Consider the following 17,354-nt stretch of genomic DNA (forward strand, 5'->3'; position numbering starts at 1 on the left):
GCAGACAAGGATTAAAGTAGAGGGCTCTTTTTTGTACATCTGCCACCTTTTTCTCTAGTGGGAACAGGTTGTATTATTGGATTAGTTTAATAGTCTTTAACAGTTTAATAGTGTATAAAATAGCTTTTGTGAAAGGAAAAGTTCAATATTTTGGGAAAATAACAAATGTCACCACCACCACTTGCTTATATTATTAAAGGAAAGGTGGGTCCACAAAATCAATAGGAAGCATCCACCAGGAACAATGATTGTCTGCAGTACTGGATTGTAAGCCATTCAATAACTCTGGAGGTATCATGGAACTGACCAAAGTGGTAACACACCAACAAATTAACATTGCAATGCTGTGCGTGGTCACAAAAATATCCCCAGAATCATAATCAGTACCTTGTGATTTTATTGAATCTCATTACAAGAAGGTTAGCATAAAGAGGCCACGGCTGCAGGTGAGCTCTGCCTTTAAAAGTCTGCACCTGTTCCCAGCATTCATGTCTGTGATGTGCTACAGTCACAAGGACCTGTCACATAAATTTGAGAGGCAACTTCAAAGTGTTTTCACCCCGTCATGACCCAGATCATTCAGAGCGAAAAACCATGACCTGTTAAAGGATCAGTGTTCTGTCGCTTCTTGCTAATCAACAAGAGTGGAGAAGAATGATTGGATAGAAAGGGATTCGGGATATTCTTCTTCTTCTTTTTTTTTTTTTTAAATTTGCATCAATTAGTTTTGTGGAAGTATTTATTAGTTGAATAATAGTTTGCAAAAGTCTTGACTTACCCCTCATTTTAAAAATATATTATTTCTTCTATAGACTTTCTTCTTTGGTTTTAAGTTTAAAGTAGTCTTAAGCAATCGTTCTCTGTTGAGCCTAAAATCATGTCAGGCTGATATTGGTCAGTATGGACATTGTGATAGCTGAAGGACAAAGCTAGCCATACCAAATGCTATTTTTTTACTTTTAACAATTGCACAACCTCTGTGTTACCTATTTCACATATTCCTGCATCAATTTTTTTTATTCTCCTGGCAAAATGACAAGAAATGTGACATAGCTCAAAATGTTTGGACAGTACTGTCTTACATTTAAAGATTAAACTTAAAAGGAGCAGGGATATTTGTGAATCACTATCAACAAACTGTTATTCCTGTGGCTGTGTTAGAAATAAACTTGATTATAATGACTGCAATAGACGATTACCATCAAACATCCCCCTCTGTTTCCTTCTCTTCTGTTTGTATTTAAAGGAAAAATCACAACCTAAAACCGCATTTAAATGAGAAGAACAAAAAAAGCACAATGTGCTCAATGTGCACGGCAGAGTGTGTGTGTTGGGACATCTCAATCACAGAGCAGAGATCAGGTTCAATTACACATGCAATAACTTTTCGGTCTCCATAGGCCCAGAAACCATTTATATGCTAATAAGTATGACAGCAGTAATGACTTGCAATAAAAAGACATCTGCTGCTTGATCGAATCTGATATTAGAGCATTACTACAATCAGCCTTTGCTATTTGACTTGAAACCACTTGTTAGCCTCGTAACTCCATGTGGGAAGTGTTTTGGCATCTAGAGTTAGTGATGTAATAACCCTTGTCCTGGCAGTTTTGTGCCTTTCTGCAGTGTGTGTCTGTGTTGTATTTGTGTCTCCACTTGCGTGCACTTAGGGAAAATTGAAGCTGGTTGAGTAAGTGTCAATCATGTGAGCCAAAATTTCAACAGGGGCTATAAAATATGTAAAAACCCACTGGCATATCAGCGCAAAGATCCTTTTCTTCTTCTTTTTTATTTTGATCAGTATGCTCTTCAGAACCAATCCTACTGGAGTCCGGTCTTGAGTCTGATGTATCTTCATGGGAAAACTTCAATGAGTCAACTCGTTTTTGCTCTCATCAGTCATCTGGTATCAGTCTTTACAGTATCAAAAGAAACAACAACAAAGTTAATCCCATAAATGTTACTAAATGCCAACCATATATGGCAGCTAATTTGAACCCTAATTAGTTTTCATACATGATGGATCGAAAGAGTGAGGCACAGTATGCATCCTGTCTAAGTCCAATAAGAGAAGCCTGCTGCATGCAGCTCTCACTTCAAGGGCCTGAAACAAGATCAATGAAGAAGAATAGCAGTGGGACTGGACTACAAATTGAGCAGCTTTAATCACCTCGCACAGTTCACAGCGGTGTGAAAGTTCCAGCCATGAAAAGGTTTAATCACTAGTCAAGCTGAATAGAGTCAACTTGCTGTTAATAAAGGGCACATGGAGCCTGAGGGGGACACATGCATGTGTGTGTATGTGTGTGTGGACTAATGCATCAAGTCACACACATGCTCACACCCATGCACGTCCTTGTGTTAGTGCACCCAGACCAGACATTACCCTCCTATAGCTGCTGAATACTGATAATAAAACCTCCAGTTTATAAATCTCAGAGTCGCTGTTTCTGAAAAATATTCGAAATTTGAAATTCGGCAAGTTAGTTAACACATGAAGCAGGTCACTGTCAGCCAATTGAGTGGCTTTATTTACAGAGAAGAATTACTTAACCTTACTGTCGATGGTCACTGACTGCTCAGGGGAGAGAGAGCGAGATCTGTCAATGCTCTTAATGGGCCTAGAAATGAGGGCTATTTAGTCATTCTCCTGTCGATGTTTAAATGAATATTCAATATGTGTAATATTACTCCCTGGGATAAAATTGCAGCCTTTTTCCCCCTCTGTACACATTTGTCTAATATTTTTAGAATTAAAGCAGTTCTTCAGTGAGATCCCAGAAAGACCAATCAAGATAACAAGCACAGGAAAGCCTCAAGGCCCCTGAAGGTTAATGAAGAAGGTGTGTAATAAGAGACCTCATTAGTGAAAACCTTTCATGATGCTTCCCGGGAAACCCATATAGCTGACCCAGGTGCTACTGAGAATGTGACCTTGGTGTGATGGTAAACAGGTAATGAATCCATCGGCTGCAGGGACACAGCGTGTAGCATGTGGACAGCTGGGTCAATGAAGAGGCAAGCAGTGAATCTAAATTGCATCGGTCTCTGTCAGGGTTTCTCTGTGTAAAACGCTTTGGAATAATGCTACTCCAGTGGCTGGGCGAGAAAGGGAGCACATTAGGCATAGCTCTCTTTTGCCATATGTTACACCCTGTGTCCCATTTCCTTGTCAGTCACTACTCTGCACTAATGATGAAACTTAAAACCATTAAGGACAATCTGTAAAAACAGCCTGAGACAGAGAGTCTTTTGTATCTCAGAGATAAGATGAGGTTAAGATGATAAAGCAATTTTGCAGGAAAAGACTGACAGCCCTTGCACTGCGTTGGAATTTAATTATTGGGGGGGGCGACACGCTGTACAGTCTGCTGTGGCACACAAAGACATCAAATGGCTCGTGATTGAGATGAAACCTTGTTCTCGTCACACAGAGAGGTGGCAGGTCAAACAAACAGCTCTCACCATCTGAATGCTATTAACCTCTGGCTCACACTGCTTTGAGGGAAGGGCCTGCCAGCGTTTTAGACTTATCGGCAATAGAGCTCCAATTCAATCAGAGTTTTGAAGGAAAAATGAAGGCTTGTACTAATTCATCCATGGTGGCCATGTGCTGGTCATAGAAACTTTTTTTTATTTTTAAAAAATGTATTTATTTTTTAATCCAAGTTGGGAACATGCGAAAATAATGCTTCAGGCAAATATATTTTCATGCAACAGTAGTTAGAGAAAGGTCTGTTTCAGATGCCTGCAAGAAAACACTTTTTTTGGGGGGGGTGATATTTGTCGACTGCAAACCATATTTTGAATTTCTTCCCTGTGGATTTAATTTCAGTTTAGATCCTATCCCTGTGGAGCAAGAAACCTGCACACAGTCTGGTCCTGAGTGTGTGGTGCAGCAGCAGCGAGACAGACAAACTGAGGGTTTAGTGGACCTCTGTCGCCACCTAGCGGAAATATGCAAACATAAGGGATCTGCCTGATTTGACTTCAAAGTACAGGTGTTCTAACAAACCATCCTCCTTTGGCAAAACGTCCTACCGTAAGTAGTTTATGCACATTTCTGCTGTCACAGAGTAATTCCACCACAAATTTAACTAGGTATGACGGTTTGCCACTTATGTTTGCCCATCACAGTATGCTTGTAGCTCATATTCATAAAGCCAGGACGGTTTGCCACTTCATTTTACCCGTTAAAGTATGCTTGTAGGTCACATTCACAAAGGTAGCATGGTTTGGCACTTCATTTTACCCGTCAAAGTATGTTTCCAGAGCTTATTAACAAAGGTAGGATGATTTGCCACTTAATTTTAGCTGTTAAAATATGCTTGTAGGTCACATTCACAAAGGTAGTACGGTTCGCCACTTAAATTCGTGTTGTGCGCATACGCAGAAACAACGGGTAGGATGGTTTGTCAGGTAGGATGGATTCCCAGAACACCTGCTTCAGTTAATCTTAGCTGCCCTTCTTATTACATTCAGGAACGTTTATGCCATGGTATGTTTCGATAATAAAACAAGCAATAATACATCAGCCTATTACTATGTAGTGGAGGTCAAAGCGTTTGACAAAGTTGTTCCCGCTCGACTCCGGGGCAGTGGGTGAACAGAATCAAACACACCCAGCAGCAAAGTCATGTGGCTGGTCATGAGGAAGTAAATAGGGAAGAGGAGCTGCAAGGAGGTAAGTACCTTTCTCCAGCAGTGTTGGGGTTTTTAAACGGTACACTCTCGACTCAGACGTCAAAATGTAAAAGGGTCATCACTCACGTGGTGTTTGGACCTGTGCACGCGCTCGTGTGTCATCTTCAGCGTAAGATTTAATGAAAATAGTTAGCAGGTAGGCTACATGCTAACGTTAGCTCAGTGATAACTTATAGTTACAGGTTACAATCATATACTAACTTCGGTTCTGTTTTTGGTCTGTCTCTAAGAAACAGGAACATTGGAAAACCTTATGGTTTTTAGGTTTTACAAACGCAGACACGTCAAGATTGAAATGTGAGAAAATGATGCTTATGAATGATAATAACATCTCCTCGTCGCAGTCAATTGTTGTAATAATGATGCCAATAGATTGTAATAAGCTCTTTCTGTTGTCTGTGCGACAAATGTCCTGCAGCTTCAGAAAGGCCTCAGAGAGCCTGCGTGCTGTTTTAAGTTGACTTTTTTCACTTTTCCTTTGTCTCTCAGGTGTAGCTACAGTATTTGCTGCAATAAAACTTATTACACTATCTTCCTCCTCCTCCTCGTCTTCCTCGTCCTCCTGTATCCATTATGGTGGACTTCCTGGCAGACAACAACCTGTGCGGCCAGGCTATCCTCAGGATAGTTTCCAGAGGAAATGCCATCATTGCTGAGCTCCTACGCCTCTCTGACTTCATCCCCGCAGTTTTTAGACTCAAGGACAAAAGTGACCAGCAGAAATACGGAGACATTATCTGTGACTTTAGCTACTTCAAGGTATGAACTACATCAGGAATTCAAAAGATCCTTTCATTAGCTGGGACCACTTCCTCATTGAGATTTGGCAGGATTTATAGTAGGCGGTAGGTGGAGTAAACATGAATTAGGGAAAGCCTCAGAGCGGATTGGCATTAGCTCTTGGGCCAGGCATGATCAAAAAATGTATGAAAAAGGATAATCTGATTGTAAAGTGTATTTTAATTCTGCAGCTGTTCACCGCTAACAAAACATGTACTGGTAGAAAGAGGGGAGTTTCACAGGGTTGCCGGTAGGTAGCACACAGTAGTGGCTGCAGTGACTCCAGAGATTGTATGGATATATGCCATGTGTCCCGAGGGGGACACATTGACTGTTTGTGAACATTGTCAACTTTGTATGTAAAACTTTATATTTAGCCATGTATTTGACTTTACTTTTTTACTTATTTTGATTTTACTTTGGCTTTACATTTTGAATTACTTTATTTTTATTAAGGGGAGTGTATGAGATGTAGTTCTGCTCCTGAAATTCACATAAATGATCTCCAATTACTCTGTGGTGTAAAGTTTACCGTGCTTGTACTGAGAAAGCTGCAAGAGCTTATCCAAGTCTCTATTTGAGGAAACTACACACACAAAGGATACTCAGTTTTGCAGTAGTCAGCACAATGAAATATTCAATTGATGTGACTGGGATAAATACATACACCCTAATGGTTTTGACATTTAGCTGTAAGTCTTCCTAAAAAGCAAAAGATAATAAAAGCAGTATTATTGCTTTAGTTTCAGCTGTCTTTCGGCATCGTTTGGATTTGCTTTGCATTGTCACACAATGTTGCTTCCTGTTCAGGGTCCTGAGTATTATGAAGGAAAGCTGGAAGCCAAACCGGAGCTTCAGGACTTGGATGAAGAGTTTAGAGAGAACAACATCGAGATTCTGTCAAGGTTCTATCTGGCTTTTGAGAGCGTCCACAAATACATAGTGGATCTTAACAGGTATAATGAGATGGAATTATTGGAATTAATTATGTCTTAATCAAATAAAAACTAAAACCACAGTGCTTGACCGTGAGGAACACTGTTTTCTGTTTAACCACATGCTAAATAGCCCTGTTTTAAAAGATGTCGATGAGCTATTTTTTCCCTCTCTTAAGATATTTGGATGACCTACATGAGGGTGTTTATATTCAGCAGACCTTGGAGACTGTGCTTCTAAATGAGGATGGGAAACAGCTCCTAGTAAGTAACACAAATGCAAATTCATTTTAATTTTGTAACATTACAAAACAAGTCTGCATTACATGCAGGCTTACATCTTTAAATATCTGTTCCTGAGAATTAGTCGCCCGTGTCAGATGAATGTGCATGCTTAACCCTCAAAACAACACATCAAAACGAAACGAAACAGCACTCCAGGAACTGATTGGTCATGTTTTCTCTTCTCCCAGTGTGAAGCTCTCTACCTGTATGGAGTCATGCTGCTGGTTATTGACCAAAAAATTGAAGGAGAAGTCAGAGAGAGGATGCTTGTTTCCTATTATAGATACAGGTGCGCTTGTGACTCACATCCCCACACATCCACATGACACTCTCTTTGTGACTCACTTGCTCAGTGCACTCCAATCACCTGTTAGCCAGTGAGCTTGCTTCCAGTGAGGGTGAGTCACTTACTTGACTCACCAAAAGGTTAACTCCTGTGTCAGTTCAAGCTGACACAAAAGTGTACACTACACACAGAGGGATGCTGTTTACCCATAAATAACATTCCAGTTGTATTTCACGGCTATTAATAATTCTTCTTCTTTATATTATTACTTTTTTGGGGGTTATACTGGCACCAACAATCCATTCTTCTATTTGGAAAAACACGTTTTTTTCTTCAGTGCTGCCCGTTCCTCGGGCGACTCCAACCTGGATGACATCTGTAAGCTCCTGCGTAGCACCGGCTACTCCAGCCAGCCTGGAGCCAAACGACCAGCCAACTACCCGGAGAGCTACTTCCAGAGAGTTCCCATCAGTGCCACTTTTACTAGCATGGTCATTGGGAGGCTGCGCTCGGACGACATCTACAACCAAGTGAGAAACATTTGGTCCAAAATCTCTTTGTGGTTAAACTAAATAACAGATCTTGTCCCACAATGTTTCCCTCATTACAAATTTTTAAGACGTTTTCCTCCTCTCCTCCAGGTTTCTGCGTATCCTCTACCAGAACATCGCAGCACAGCACTGGCTAACCAGGCGGCCATGCTCTACGTCTGCCTCTTCTTCAGCCCCTCCATACTGCACACCCAGCAGGCAAAGATGCGGGAGATAGTGGACAAATACTTTCCTGATAATTGGGTGAGGCACTTGTTAAGTCTTTTCCATTTGCAGTAGATCTGAATATAAACATCTTTATAAAATGTTATGTCATTTATTTTTAAATGTGTGCCATGTTTTGGCTCAGTTTTTTTTAAATGTTGAGCATATTTTTCTGAAGTGTAGTCTCTCTGCAGGTTATCAGTATTTACATGGGGATCACAGTGAACCTGGTGGAAGCCTGGGAACCATACAAAGCTGCCAAGACTGCGCTCAACTACACCCTGGACTCTGCTAACATCAAAGAGCAGGTATTAAAAAATACATTAGCTTCAATGTCAGAGAGACCTCCGATTCTTTCATTTACAGTCCTGCAGTGTGCTTATTTGTTCTGTGCGGGTAGTGATGACAGCGTGCACAGAATTTGTAACAGCACACAATGTAAACAGAAACAAATTTCAGGAAGCCATTCATAAACTTTTCCCGGAAAGCTCATTTAAAATATGGGGATGCCTGTAGAGCTGTACGCTGTAAGAGTCATTAAAAAGTCCTCTCTCTCTCTCTCTCTCTCTCTCTCTCTCTCTCACACACACACACACACACACACACACACACACACACACACACACACACGGCAGGAGGAGCTAACTGAATAATCCACATTTAGTCTTTCACCTGCAGACCAGGCCATTCTTACTAATGACCACTAGTGGGAGTGAATGTATGAATAATTGACTACCCCGAATGAAAGATGGTGCACTGTATACAAGAGCCATGTTTTTTTTTCACTGTACGTGTAGGCTACTCGGTATGCAGCCAGCATGGAAAGCCTGAGGCCTCAGGTGCAGCAGCTGCTAAAGGAAGGTTTCCTCAGGGAGGAAATTATCTTGGACAACATCCCAAAACTGCTCAACTGTCTGAGAGACTGCAATGTTGCTATTCGCTGGCTGATGTTGCACTCTGCAGAGTCAGGTGAGATACTGCGGTTTCTTTTTTCCTCATTTACATTGGTGTAAGCACTTGTGTTGCATTTACAGTCCTGTGAAAAACAAAGTAAACCCCATAATTCAGCTTGTAAAAAAAACTTTTAACATCAACAACTTGAAGTCATTTTTCTGTATGACACTGTGGAGGACTTTTTGGCCCACTCTTCTTTACAGTGTTGCTTCAGTTCAGAGCATATCTCTTTTAAATGCTACAGCATTTCAATCAGGTCAAGGTCTGGATCTTCACTGGCCATCGCAGCACCTTGATTCTTTTCCTTTTCATTTATTCTGAAAATACACACGCCAAACTAACCGTTTAGTTATTTTTAACTTCCTCTGAGCATTCCACAGTCTGACCTGTAGGGTGATGCTGGGAATACCACAATCTTCCACTTCTGGGAAGATTGTGGTATTCTCTTAGCACACACCTGAATGCTCCAGACCCGAAAATTGCCAAAACGTCAGCTTTTATAGAGGTGCTGACACTTGCTAATGATGAGTTAATCAAGTGCATTTGATTTAGCAGCACCTGGCTGCCACTTCGCTCCTATGGGAGCAGTAAGGGTATTCTGAAAACGATTTTACACATGACTGTAAATGTGTAAAGTCAAGGATGAGTCTGAAATGAACTCTGAAATCTGATCCTTAATTTTAATTTACCTGTATTGAAATGACACTGTTCGTAGAGTAAATGTCCAATGAAGTCCAAACATTTATAAGGGTGATGTTGGTGAAAATAGTGTATTGATTTGTGATCAGTCATCCTCTGTCTCATAGCCTATGACCCAAACAACAAGCGGCTTCGTCAGATCAAAGACCAAGTACTTAATGACTCCAAGTACAAACCTAAGATCCTTTTCCAGCTGCTGCTCGACACAGCTCAGTTTGAGTTCACACTTAAAGAGGTGAGAGTCTTTCATCAGTGTTACATAATATAAGTGATCACAGGGAAAAAAGTGAAAAATGTTAAAGACAAAAGTGTAGCATTTCTTTAAAGTGATCTTTTCTCTTTTTTAAAGAGTAAAAATGGAAAATGAGTTCCTTTATAATTTCAAAGTGATCTGTCCAGCTGTAGTCCTCGTTAGGTGTGTCCGCCTGGTTGCCTGTTAGCCTACTGTCAGGTAGCATATGGCTAGCCTGTGTGTCATTTGGAGGGGACACAAATGTAATGTTCTAATTACGCATCTCATCTGACTAATCCTCCCTCATCAGCTTAGCATCTGCGCTATTCCTCTTCCAGATGTTCAAGCAGATGCTGTCAGAGAAGCAGATCAAATGGGAGAGCTACAAGAAGGAGGGATCAGAGAGAATGACTGAGCTGGCTGAAGTCTTCTCTGGTGTCAAACCTCTTACCAGGGTGGAGAAAAATGGTGAGTTACACTGTGAGAATGGATAAGGTGAAGTAGTTCTGACTATGGGAGCCTCGGGCATGCAGCTTGGATTATTTCAATGTTGGGACATGAAATCTTAAAAGATTTTAAGCTTGAAGGCGTTCAGAGGAAAATGTTGAGGCAGGGAAACAAGATGGAAAAAATGCATTAAAGGTACACACGCAGGGAGCGGCGGATTAAATTTACATCTGTCATACTTACCTCGAGCGTAACTGCCGCTTGTGAAATACTTTGGTAACATTTTGTATCTGCTTCAATGACACACTTTTACTGTCCTTGGCAGAGAACTTACAGGCCTGGTTCAGGGAAATCTCAAAGCAGATTGAGTCTTTGAACTATGAGGACTCCACGGCTGCTGGGAGGAAGACGGTCCAGCTTATACAGGCTCTTGTAGAGGTGAGCATGATAATTATATTTCAGCATGGCTTTACATTTTTGGATTAGCACAGTGTAAGGTAACAATGGTGCTAATACTATGTTTTGATTGCCTTAACTTCATGCATAGAAAACAAGCAAATCCAAGTACAATGTTTCAGAATGGCGGAAAAATTAAGAGATGATTTTTTTTTACTGCTATTAAATGCATGTAAATAGAAAGACAGAGGATTATGTAATAGGAATATTGTGTTGGCACAGTGGCATCATTTTCTGCTCTGTCCTGCCAACATATATTAAAAATACTGAACTGGAACTAATAGAATTTGGCAGCAAAGCTTGGAACATGTTTATATAAAGCTGCTGATAATTGCAAGAAATGTAATCAATACCAATACAAAATTATTATTACTATTTTAAAAAATATTGAAAGGAAAGCTGTCAGGCTGTGCCTATAAAACCTTCTCCTTTTGGACTTCAGGTCCAGGAGTTCCACCAGCTGGAGTCCAACCTGCAAGTTTGTCAGTTCTTGGCTGACACCAGGAAGTTCCTGCACCAGATGATCCGCACAATCAATATCAAAGAAGAAGTCCTTATTACCATGCAAATAGTTGGAGATCTGTCCTATGCGTGGCAGATTATTGACAGGTATTTACTTCTTTGTTTACTTAATAAACAAAATAAGGCCAGTGTAAAGTAGTTAGTTTAACTAGTGTCATATATAGACACAGTATCTCTTAATTTTGTCATCAGGTTAGTGAATCTTAGTGGAGCACAGTCACTGTGCTCTTCACTTGGTTTGCAAAACACAGCAGCAACTCATTCTGCTTACCTTTCTATACTGCAAACCATCACAAAACCACCACAGAACACTGCAAGTGTTTTGGCTTTGATTTATTTCACTTGTGTTTTTGGTTTGTCTGTGTTGATGAATTCGTCTTTTTTTCCTGACTTGTGCTTTATTTTACAGCTTTACATCCATTATGCAGGAGAGCATCAGAGTCAACCCATCCATGGTTACCAAACTGAGAGCTACATTTCTGAAGGTGAGGGTCTATTTATGTCTAGAAGTGGGACAAAATATGCCGATTACAATACATCCCACTGCTTCCTCTTGCAATATGACTGTCGACTCGGTGCTAAACAGTGTTATTGTCAAACAGTTTGACTTTTCAGATTCACTGCTTCTTGACTCACTGTAGTAGCACTCATTATTTAGCATATTAGAGCTACTTTCCCCCTTCAGTTGCACCAATATCTTCATGCATCACAGATAAATGTCTTGCGAAATGTATGAGTATTGCAGATTCACTGTGGTAGCATTTCATGAACAAATTTACACGTCCAGCATATACACAGTCGTTTTTGGACTCGCCTATTCTTAATGCAGCTGTTTACACCGATCACGTAACTTTGCTGAACGAATTTGCAACATTCATTTTTTCGAATCAAGCTGAACTTTTCAGATTTTTTAGATCCAAATAAACAAATGTGACTAATCTAGCCACTGCATTTGTCAATGAGTGTGATGTTGCTCTAAACATGCAACGGTGCTGAATATACAAATTTAAAAATTAATACTTTTTTGCCTCAAAATCTCAGTTTCTTCCTTTTCTTGTTTAGAAACATCAGGAACTTCCTTATGATTTATGTCAACTTCATTTTTTGTTCTGTGTATTTTTTAAGGACAAATTTTCCGCTAAAACGTAAACATTACACAAGTATGCATCCAAAAAATTTGCAAATTCGTGTCACTTTTTTGCAGTCTGCTCACGTGGACCATCATCTCGATATGGAGAAATGTTACCTGTGATTTAAAAATCATTTTTTCTGTATGTGTGTGTGTGACCAGCTGGCGTCTGCATTGGATCTTCCATTGCTGCGTATCAACCAGGCCAACAGTGCTGACCTGCTGAGTGTTTCTCAGTTCTACTCTGGAGAGTTGGTGTCCTATGTGAGAAAGGTAGTGTATGATGTCATTTTTTCTGCTTCTCTTTCCTCTTACAAAAGCTTTTGCTTTGAAATGTTTTGGTCTAATATTCTCCTAGCGTGTAGTCTCGTTATTTTAACAAATGAGCTCTGCATGCTGCAAACTGTTTGTCAGTATCAGTGCTGTAGCAGCTGCACGAATGATGAATTTTTGAAAAACCATCTGTTTGGCAAATGTACCCAAAAAGAAGTGCTTAGTGCATCTGTACCTTGACGTTGTGGTAACTTCTTAGCTATAACTTTATGCTTGGAAGATTTTTTCCTTCTGGCTGTACTCGAGATCCTTGATCTAATGGATATACAATAAACAGTCCTTTTTTTAAATCTTCTTGCTTCCAGGTGCTGCAAATTATCCCAGAGAGCATGTTCACTTCGCTGGCCAAAATAATCAAGCTTCAGATCCACGACATTATGGAGGTGCCCACACGGCTGGATAAGGACAAGCTAAAGGACTACGCCCAACTGACGGCTCGCTATGAAGTGAGACAAACTGATGTGTATGAAACTGTCTCCTTCCCCTTGAGTGTTGATCAGAATGTCACTGACGTAAAGAAAGGGGGAAAAAATATCTTCAGATGTTGTATAAAATAAAATAATAAAAAAATAGATAAGAGAGCTCATTTTGTTCTGTTTTGATCTCGCCTCATCAGCTGTATGGGAGTCGGAGGCAATCATGCTAACATTTTTCAATCTGCTCACAGCTTTTGATGTGAAATACAAATTGGAAAAGGAAGCGTGATATGGAAACAGATTGTGCCAGCAGACTTAGCTGAATTGGATTAATTAGAGTGTGAAGTACTGAAGTTACTTTTTAATTTTTTTTCAGTCATATTTGGAATTGCAGTCCAGTGCCTTGAAATTAAAATAAGATCATTGTAGAGTGAGACTTTTTTTGTTCTTTAGACTGAAAATCAAACAAAACATTGGCTTTTATATCAATGATTGATATCAATATTATTCATATATATTATATTTTTGCATGCCTAAACATCGTTCTGCTCTGTGTCTTTGCAGGTGGCAAAACTAACTCATGACATATCTATTTTCACTGAGGGCATTTTAATGATGAAGACTACTCTCGTTGGGATCATCAAGGTAAATGCAGTGATTAAGGTTTCTGAACTTTAAGAACAAAGATTTCTGTCTTTCAGAAGATTAATACAATCCTGCTGAGGGATTTGGTGCAGCACAGGTTTGCTTTATTAACACACTGTGATGTTTAAGGTGGATCCTAAGCAGCTTCTGGAGGATGGCATCAGGAAGGAGCTGGTGAAGAGGGTGGCTTATGCACTGCACAAAGGCTTAATATTCAATCCAAAGGCAAAGGTGAGATGCTACACCTGTTGTATGTTATGGATTATTAATCATCAAATAAAGTTTGTGATATATTTGCTCTATGTTGACCAGTTTCCATGTTAAGTTTCCCAATGATATTGAAGGATTAACAGCAGTGAAATAAAATAATAGAGAAAAAATACTGAACTCTTTCAGCCCAGTGAACTGATGCCCAAGTTAAAGGAGATGGGCGCCACCATGGATGGCTTCTACAGGTCGTTTGAATACATCCAGGACTACGTCAGCATTTATGGCCTTAAAATCTGGCAGGAGGAAGTGTCCCGCATCGTCAACTATAATGTGGAACAGGAGTGCAACAGTTTTCTCAGAACCAAGGTCGAACTTCACACGCTTTCTCCTTTTCCCTGAGTAGTGCACTGAGAGCAGTTTGTCCCTGACTGATAGATTTTCTTATCTATCAGTCAGGGGCGCGTTCTAGTTGTTTGGCTGTTTCTCAGTAATAGCAGTTGGCTGATTGGCTTGTTTCTTGCTTCTCTTCAGATCCAGGACTGGCAGAGCGTGCACCAGTCCACCCACATTCCTATTCCCAAGTTTCCCTCTGTGGACGAGTCTGCCACTTTCATCGGTCGTCTCTGCAGAGAAATCCTCCGAATCACTGATCCCAAGTATGTCTCCACAGACATAACAGTGGAAGTGAAATAAGAGTTAGCGAAATTAGCAGAATAACTGAGTTTATATCTGAGGATGGAGGAGAAAAAATCTTTGGTTATGCAGTTTATTGATGGTGGAATAAACTGATTCTTTCTATAGGGTGACGTGTTATATTGACCAGATGAATACCTGGTATGACCTGAAGAGCCACCAGGAGGTGACTAACAACAGATTGTTCTCTGAGATCCAGAACACCCTTGGTACATTTGGCCTTAATGGACTGGACCGCCTGCTCTGCTTCATGATTGTCAGGGAACTTCAGGTATTTACCCCAATATTTACCTCAGTATCCCCCCACTCCCCCCCAAAAAAGATGCCATTCAGGTCAGCAAAGATCAAACCCTGAAATCATGTCAATGTTGGTAGTATCTTTAGTGCATTTAGTATGGCTCCTAGATTGTAGTAATGTGTGTGTTTGTCTCATCAGAACTTCCTGACAATACTTCAGAAGACCATCCTGAAGGACAAAGCTGTGGTGGAGGTCTTCAGAACATTGCAAGGTGCCGTCAGCCCAGTCCAAGGCATTGTGGGTAGGTATTCACTTAGAGAATCTATAACCTGCCTTTTCTTGTACAGATCTAATTATTGTTTTTGTTGCTGTAGCTAATGCCAGCAAAGTCTACAGCAGTGCTGTGGCCAAATCCCAGAAGATCTGGGGTACATATCTGGAAGCCATCATGAAGGTACTGCTCCATGTTCCCACGTTAGTGAATAGAAAATAAAAGTAAAAAAAGAAAATCCCTTTTTTTGGTCTTTATTGTCACAATTTTCTGATGAAGAGATTAAAATAATTTTGAATGCATGTGTTTATTGAAGGTTGGTCAGATGCAGATTCTCAGACAGCAGATCGCTAATGAGCTTAACTACTCCTGCAAGTTTGACTCCAAACACTTGGCGGCTGCACTGGAAAACCTCAACAAGTCTGTATATTCTTACCATAATGGCACTGAATTGTTTTTATGTTTTCTTTACTTACCCCCCAAGTGCTACTCTGTGTTAATGACTTTCATGATGGATGCTCCTGCTAATTGCATCATGTCTGTTTTAGTCTCACACTGTTCTTTTATGCTGACTCTGATTATGTTCTTGCCAGGTCTCTGCTGGCAGACATTGAGGCCCATTACCAGGACCCATCCCTGCCTTATCCTAAAGAGGACAACACTCTTTTGTACGATATCACTGCCTACCTGGAGGCTGCTGGCATTCACAATCCTCTCAACAAGGTTTGAACAGAAGGGGCATCTCTTCCCACATAATCAGTTAGCCTTGTTCTGATTTCACCTGAATCGAAATGAGTCTTTTCAATGACGACCACAAAATGCAAGCTGTTTTTTGCTTTCTTTGGCTATACATTAGCAGATGTTCGTGTTCAGACTCTTTTTGTTCTACTTATGCTTCACACAGATCTACATCACTACAAAGCGCCTCCCGTACTTCCCCATCATCAACTTCCTCTTTATTATTGCTCAGCTGCCTAAACTTCAGTACAACAAAAACCAAGGTGATTTCCCCCCCCCATTAGTTCACTGTAACCTGTTTGAAGTTGATAAGAGATCAGGTTATACAGTTTTGAGTACAATGGGTACCCTGCCGCCTCTTCACTTAGTTCAGTTGCAGCAGACTTTATTATTTTTCAGAAAGCGGCATTAAATCTTATGGATTTGTTTTTCCCCACATTTTTCTGCTAACGCACAGTCCCTGAATGTCTCTGAATGTGGTTGTAATTTGATGTTTTGTGTTATGGCAGGAATGACCTGCAGGAAAGCAACAGACCCGGTCGACTGGCCTCCACTGGTGCTCGGCTTGCTCACCCTGCTCAAGCAGTTCCACTCCAGATACACACAACAGTTCCTGGCTCTCATTGGTCAATTCATCCGCTCAATCATGGAGCAGTGCACAAGGTAGCAAAACAGACTTCACAACTTCAGAAAGATTTCTAAAATAAGATTCGAAATCAAATATTCTGTGTGGTAGGTTTCCTTGGTGATGATTGTGGATTGTGTTACCGGACATAAAATGTATCTGGTTATAGCCTCATGAAATCATATTAAAGCTTCCGTTTGATCCTGTTATAGTCAGAAAATCCCTGACATGCCTTCTGATGTGGTGGGAGCTCTGATGTTCCTTGAAGACTACGTGAAGTACACAAAACTGTCACGTAAGGTAGGTGCAACTTTCCCTATATTATTTGTGTTAGTGTTAGAAAATATTTTAAGAGGTTGTAAATGATAAGAGTAGACAAAGTTGACAGTACCCAGGGGTAGTAGTAGAGCTGAAATGGTGAAACATCAATATGCTTAGGAGCATTATTATTGGACAGCCAGATTTAATAACCATCAGCTATGGGAAAAGATTTTAAAATACTATTTTTTGCATCTGTACTCTACTATATTTGTGTGACAGTAACATGTGTTTCCTTGTGTTTTCTGTGTTTTTAAGGTGGCGGAAGCTCATGTGCCCAGTTATATTTTTGATGAGTTCAGAACAATACTGTGAAGATATGGATGAAGATTTTCATTTAAAGATTCGGGTTTTTTGCCGAATGTTTTTTCACTGCAGACATTTTGTCTCAATGTAGTGACTGCACAGGTGTTACTAATAATTAACAACTGATTTGTTAGGTTTAAGTGCTCCAGCAAGCGTGACCACATGTATTAATACTATTTTATTATTATTCACTGTGCCTATTCTACAGTGATATGTCAAATGTGGGGCCTATTGATTTGTTTACTTACATTTCATTCTGCTAACTATCAGTGTCTTGCACTTACAGATTGTAAATGTACACCTTTATGTACTAAGATTCTGTGCCATTTATAAATCAAATGGATTAATAAATACGATTCTTTCTATTAAAAAGGCAG

The 17,354-nt window shown here is 40.2% G+C and overlaps 1 protein-coding gene across 1 annotated transcript; it reads left to right on the plus strand.

Annotated features, from left to right (window-relative positions):
- The first annotated feature begins 4,567 nt into the window (after positions 1-4,567).
- On the plus strand, positions 4,568-17,349 carry washc5 (WASH complex subunit 5). Its single transcript, XM_005944531.3, has 29 exons — positions 4,568-4,684; positions 5,194-5,463; positions 6,295-6,440; positions 6,599-6,683; positions 6,893-6,993; positions 7,328-7,520; positions 7,632-7,784; positions 7,940-8,053; positions 8,543-8,714; positions 9,506-9,633; positions 9,969-10,098; positions 10,403-10,515; positions 10,976-11,142; positions 11,465-11,540; positions 12,347-12,457; positions 12,823-12,963; positions 13,498-13,578; positions 13,708-13,809; positions 13,975-14,154; positions 14,320-14,444; positions 14,590-14,752; positions 14,918-15,020; positions 15,094-15,173; positions 15,307-15,410; positions 15,584-15,713; positions 15,895-15,991; positions 16,238-16,391; positions 16,566-16,653; positions 16,930-17,349. Exons 2-29 carry the CDS (start codon positions 5,278-5,280, stop codon positions 16,984-16,986), a joined length of 3,480 nt encoding a protein of 1,159 aa, XP_005944593.1. The 5' UTR covers positions 4,568-4,684; positions 5,194-5,277; the 3' UTR covers positions 16,987-17,349.
- The last annotated feature ends 5 nt before the right edge of the window (positions 17,350-17,354 follow it).

The sequence above is a fragment of the Haplochromis burtoni genome, unplaced genomic scaffold (assembly GCF_018398535.1).
Source record: "Haplochromis burtoni strain Fernald_Lab_line unplaced genomic scaffold, NCSU_Asbu1 Contig_391, whole genome shotgun sequence".
Lineage (NCBI taxonomy): Eukaryota > Metazoa > Chordata > Actinopteri > Cichliformes > Cichlidae > Haplochromis > Haplochromis burtoni.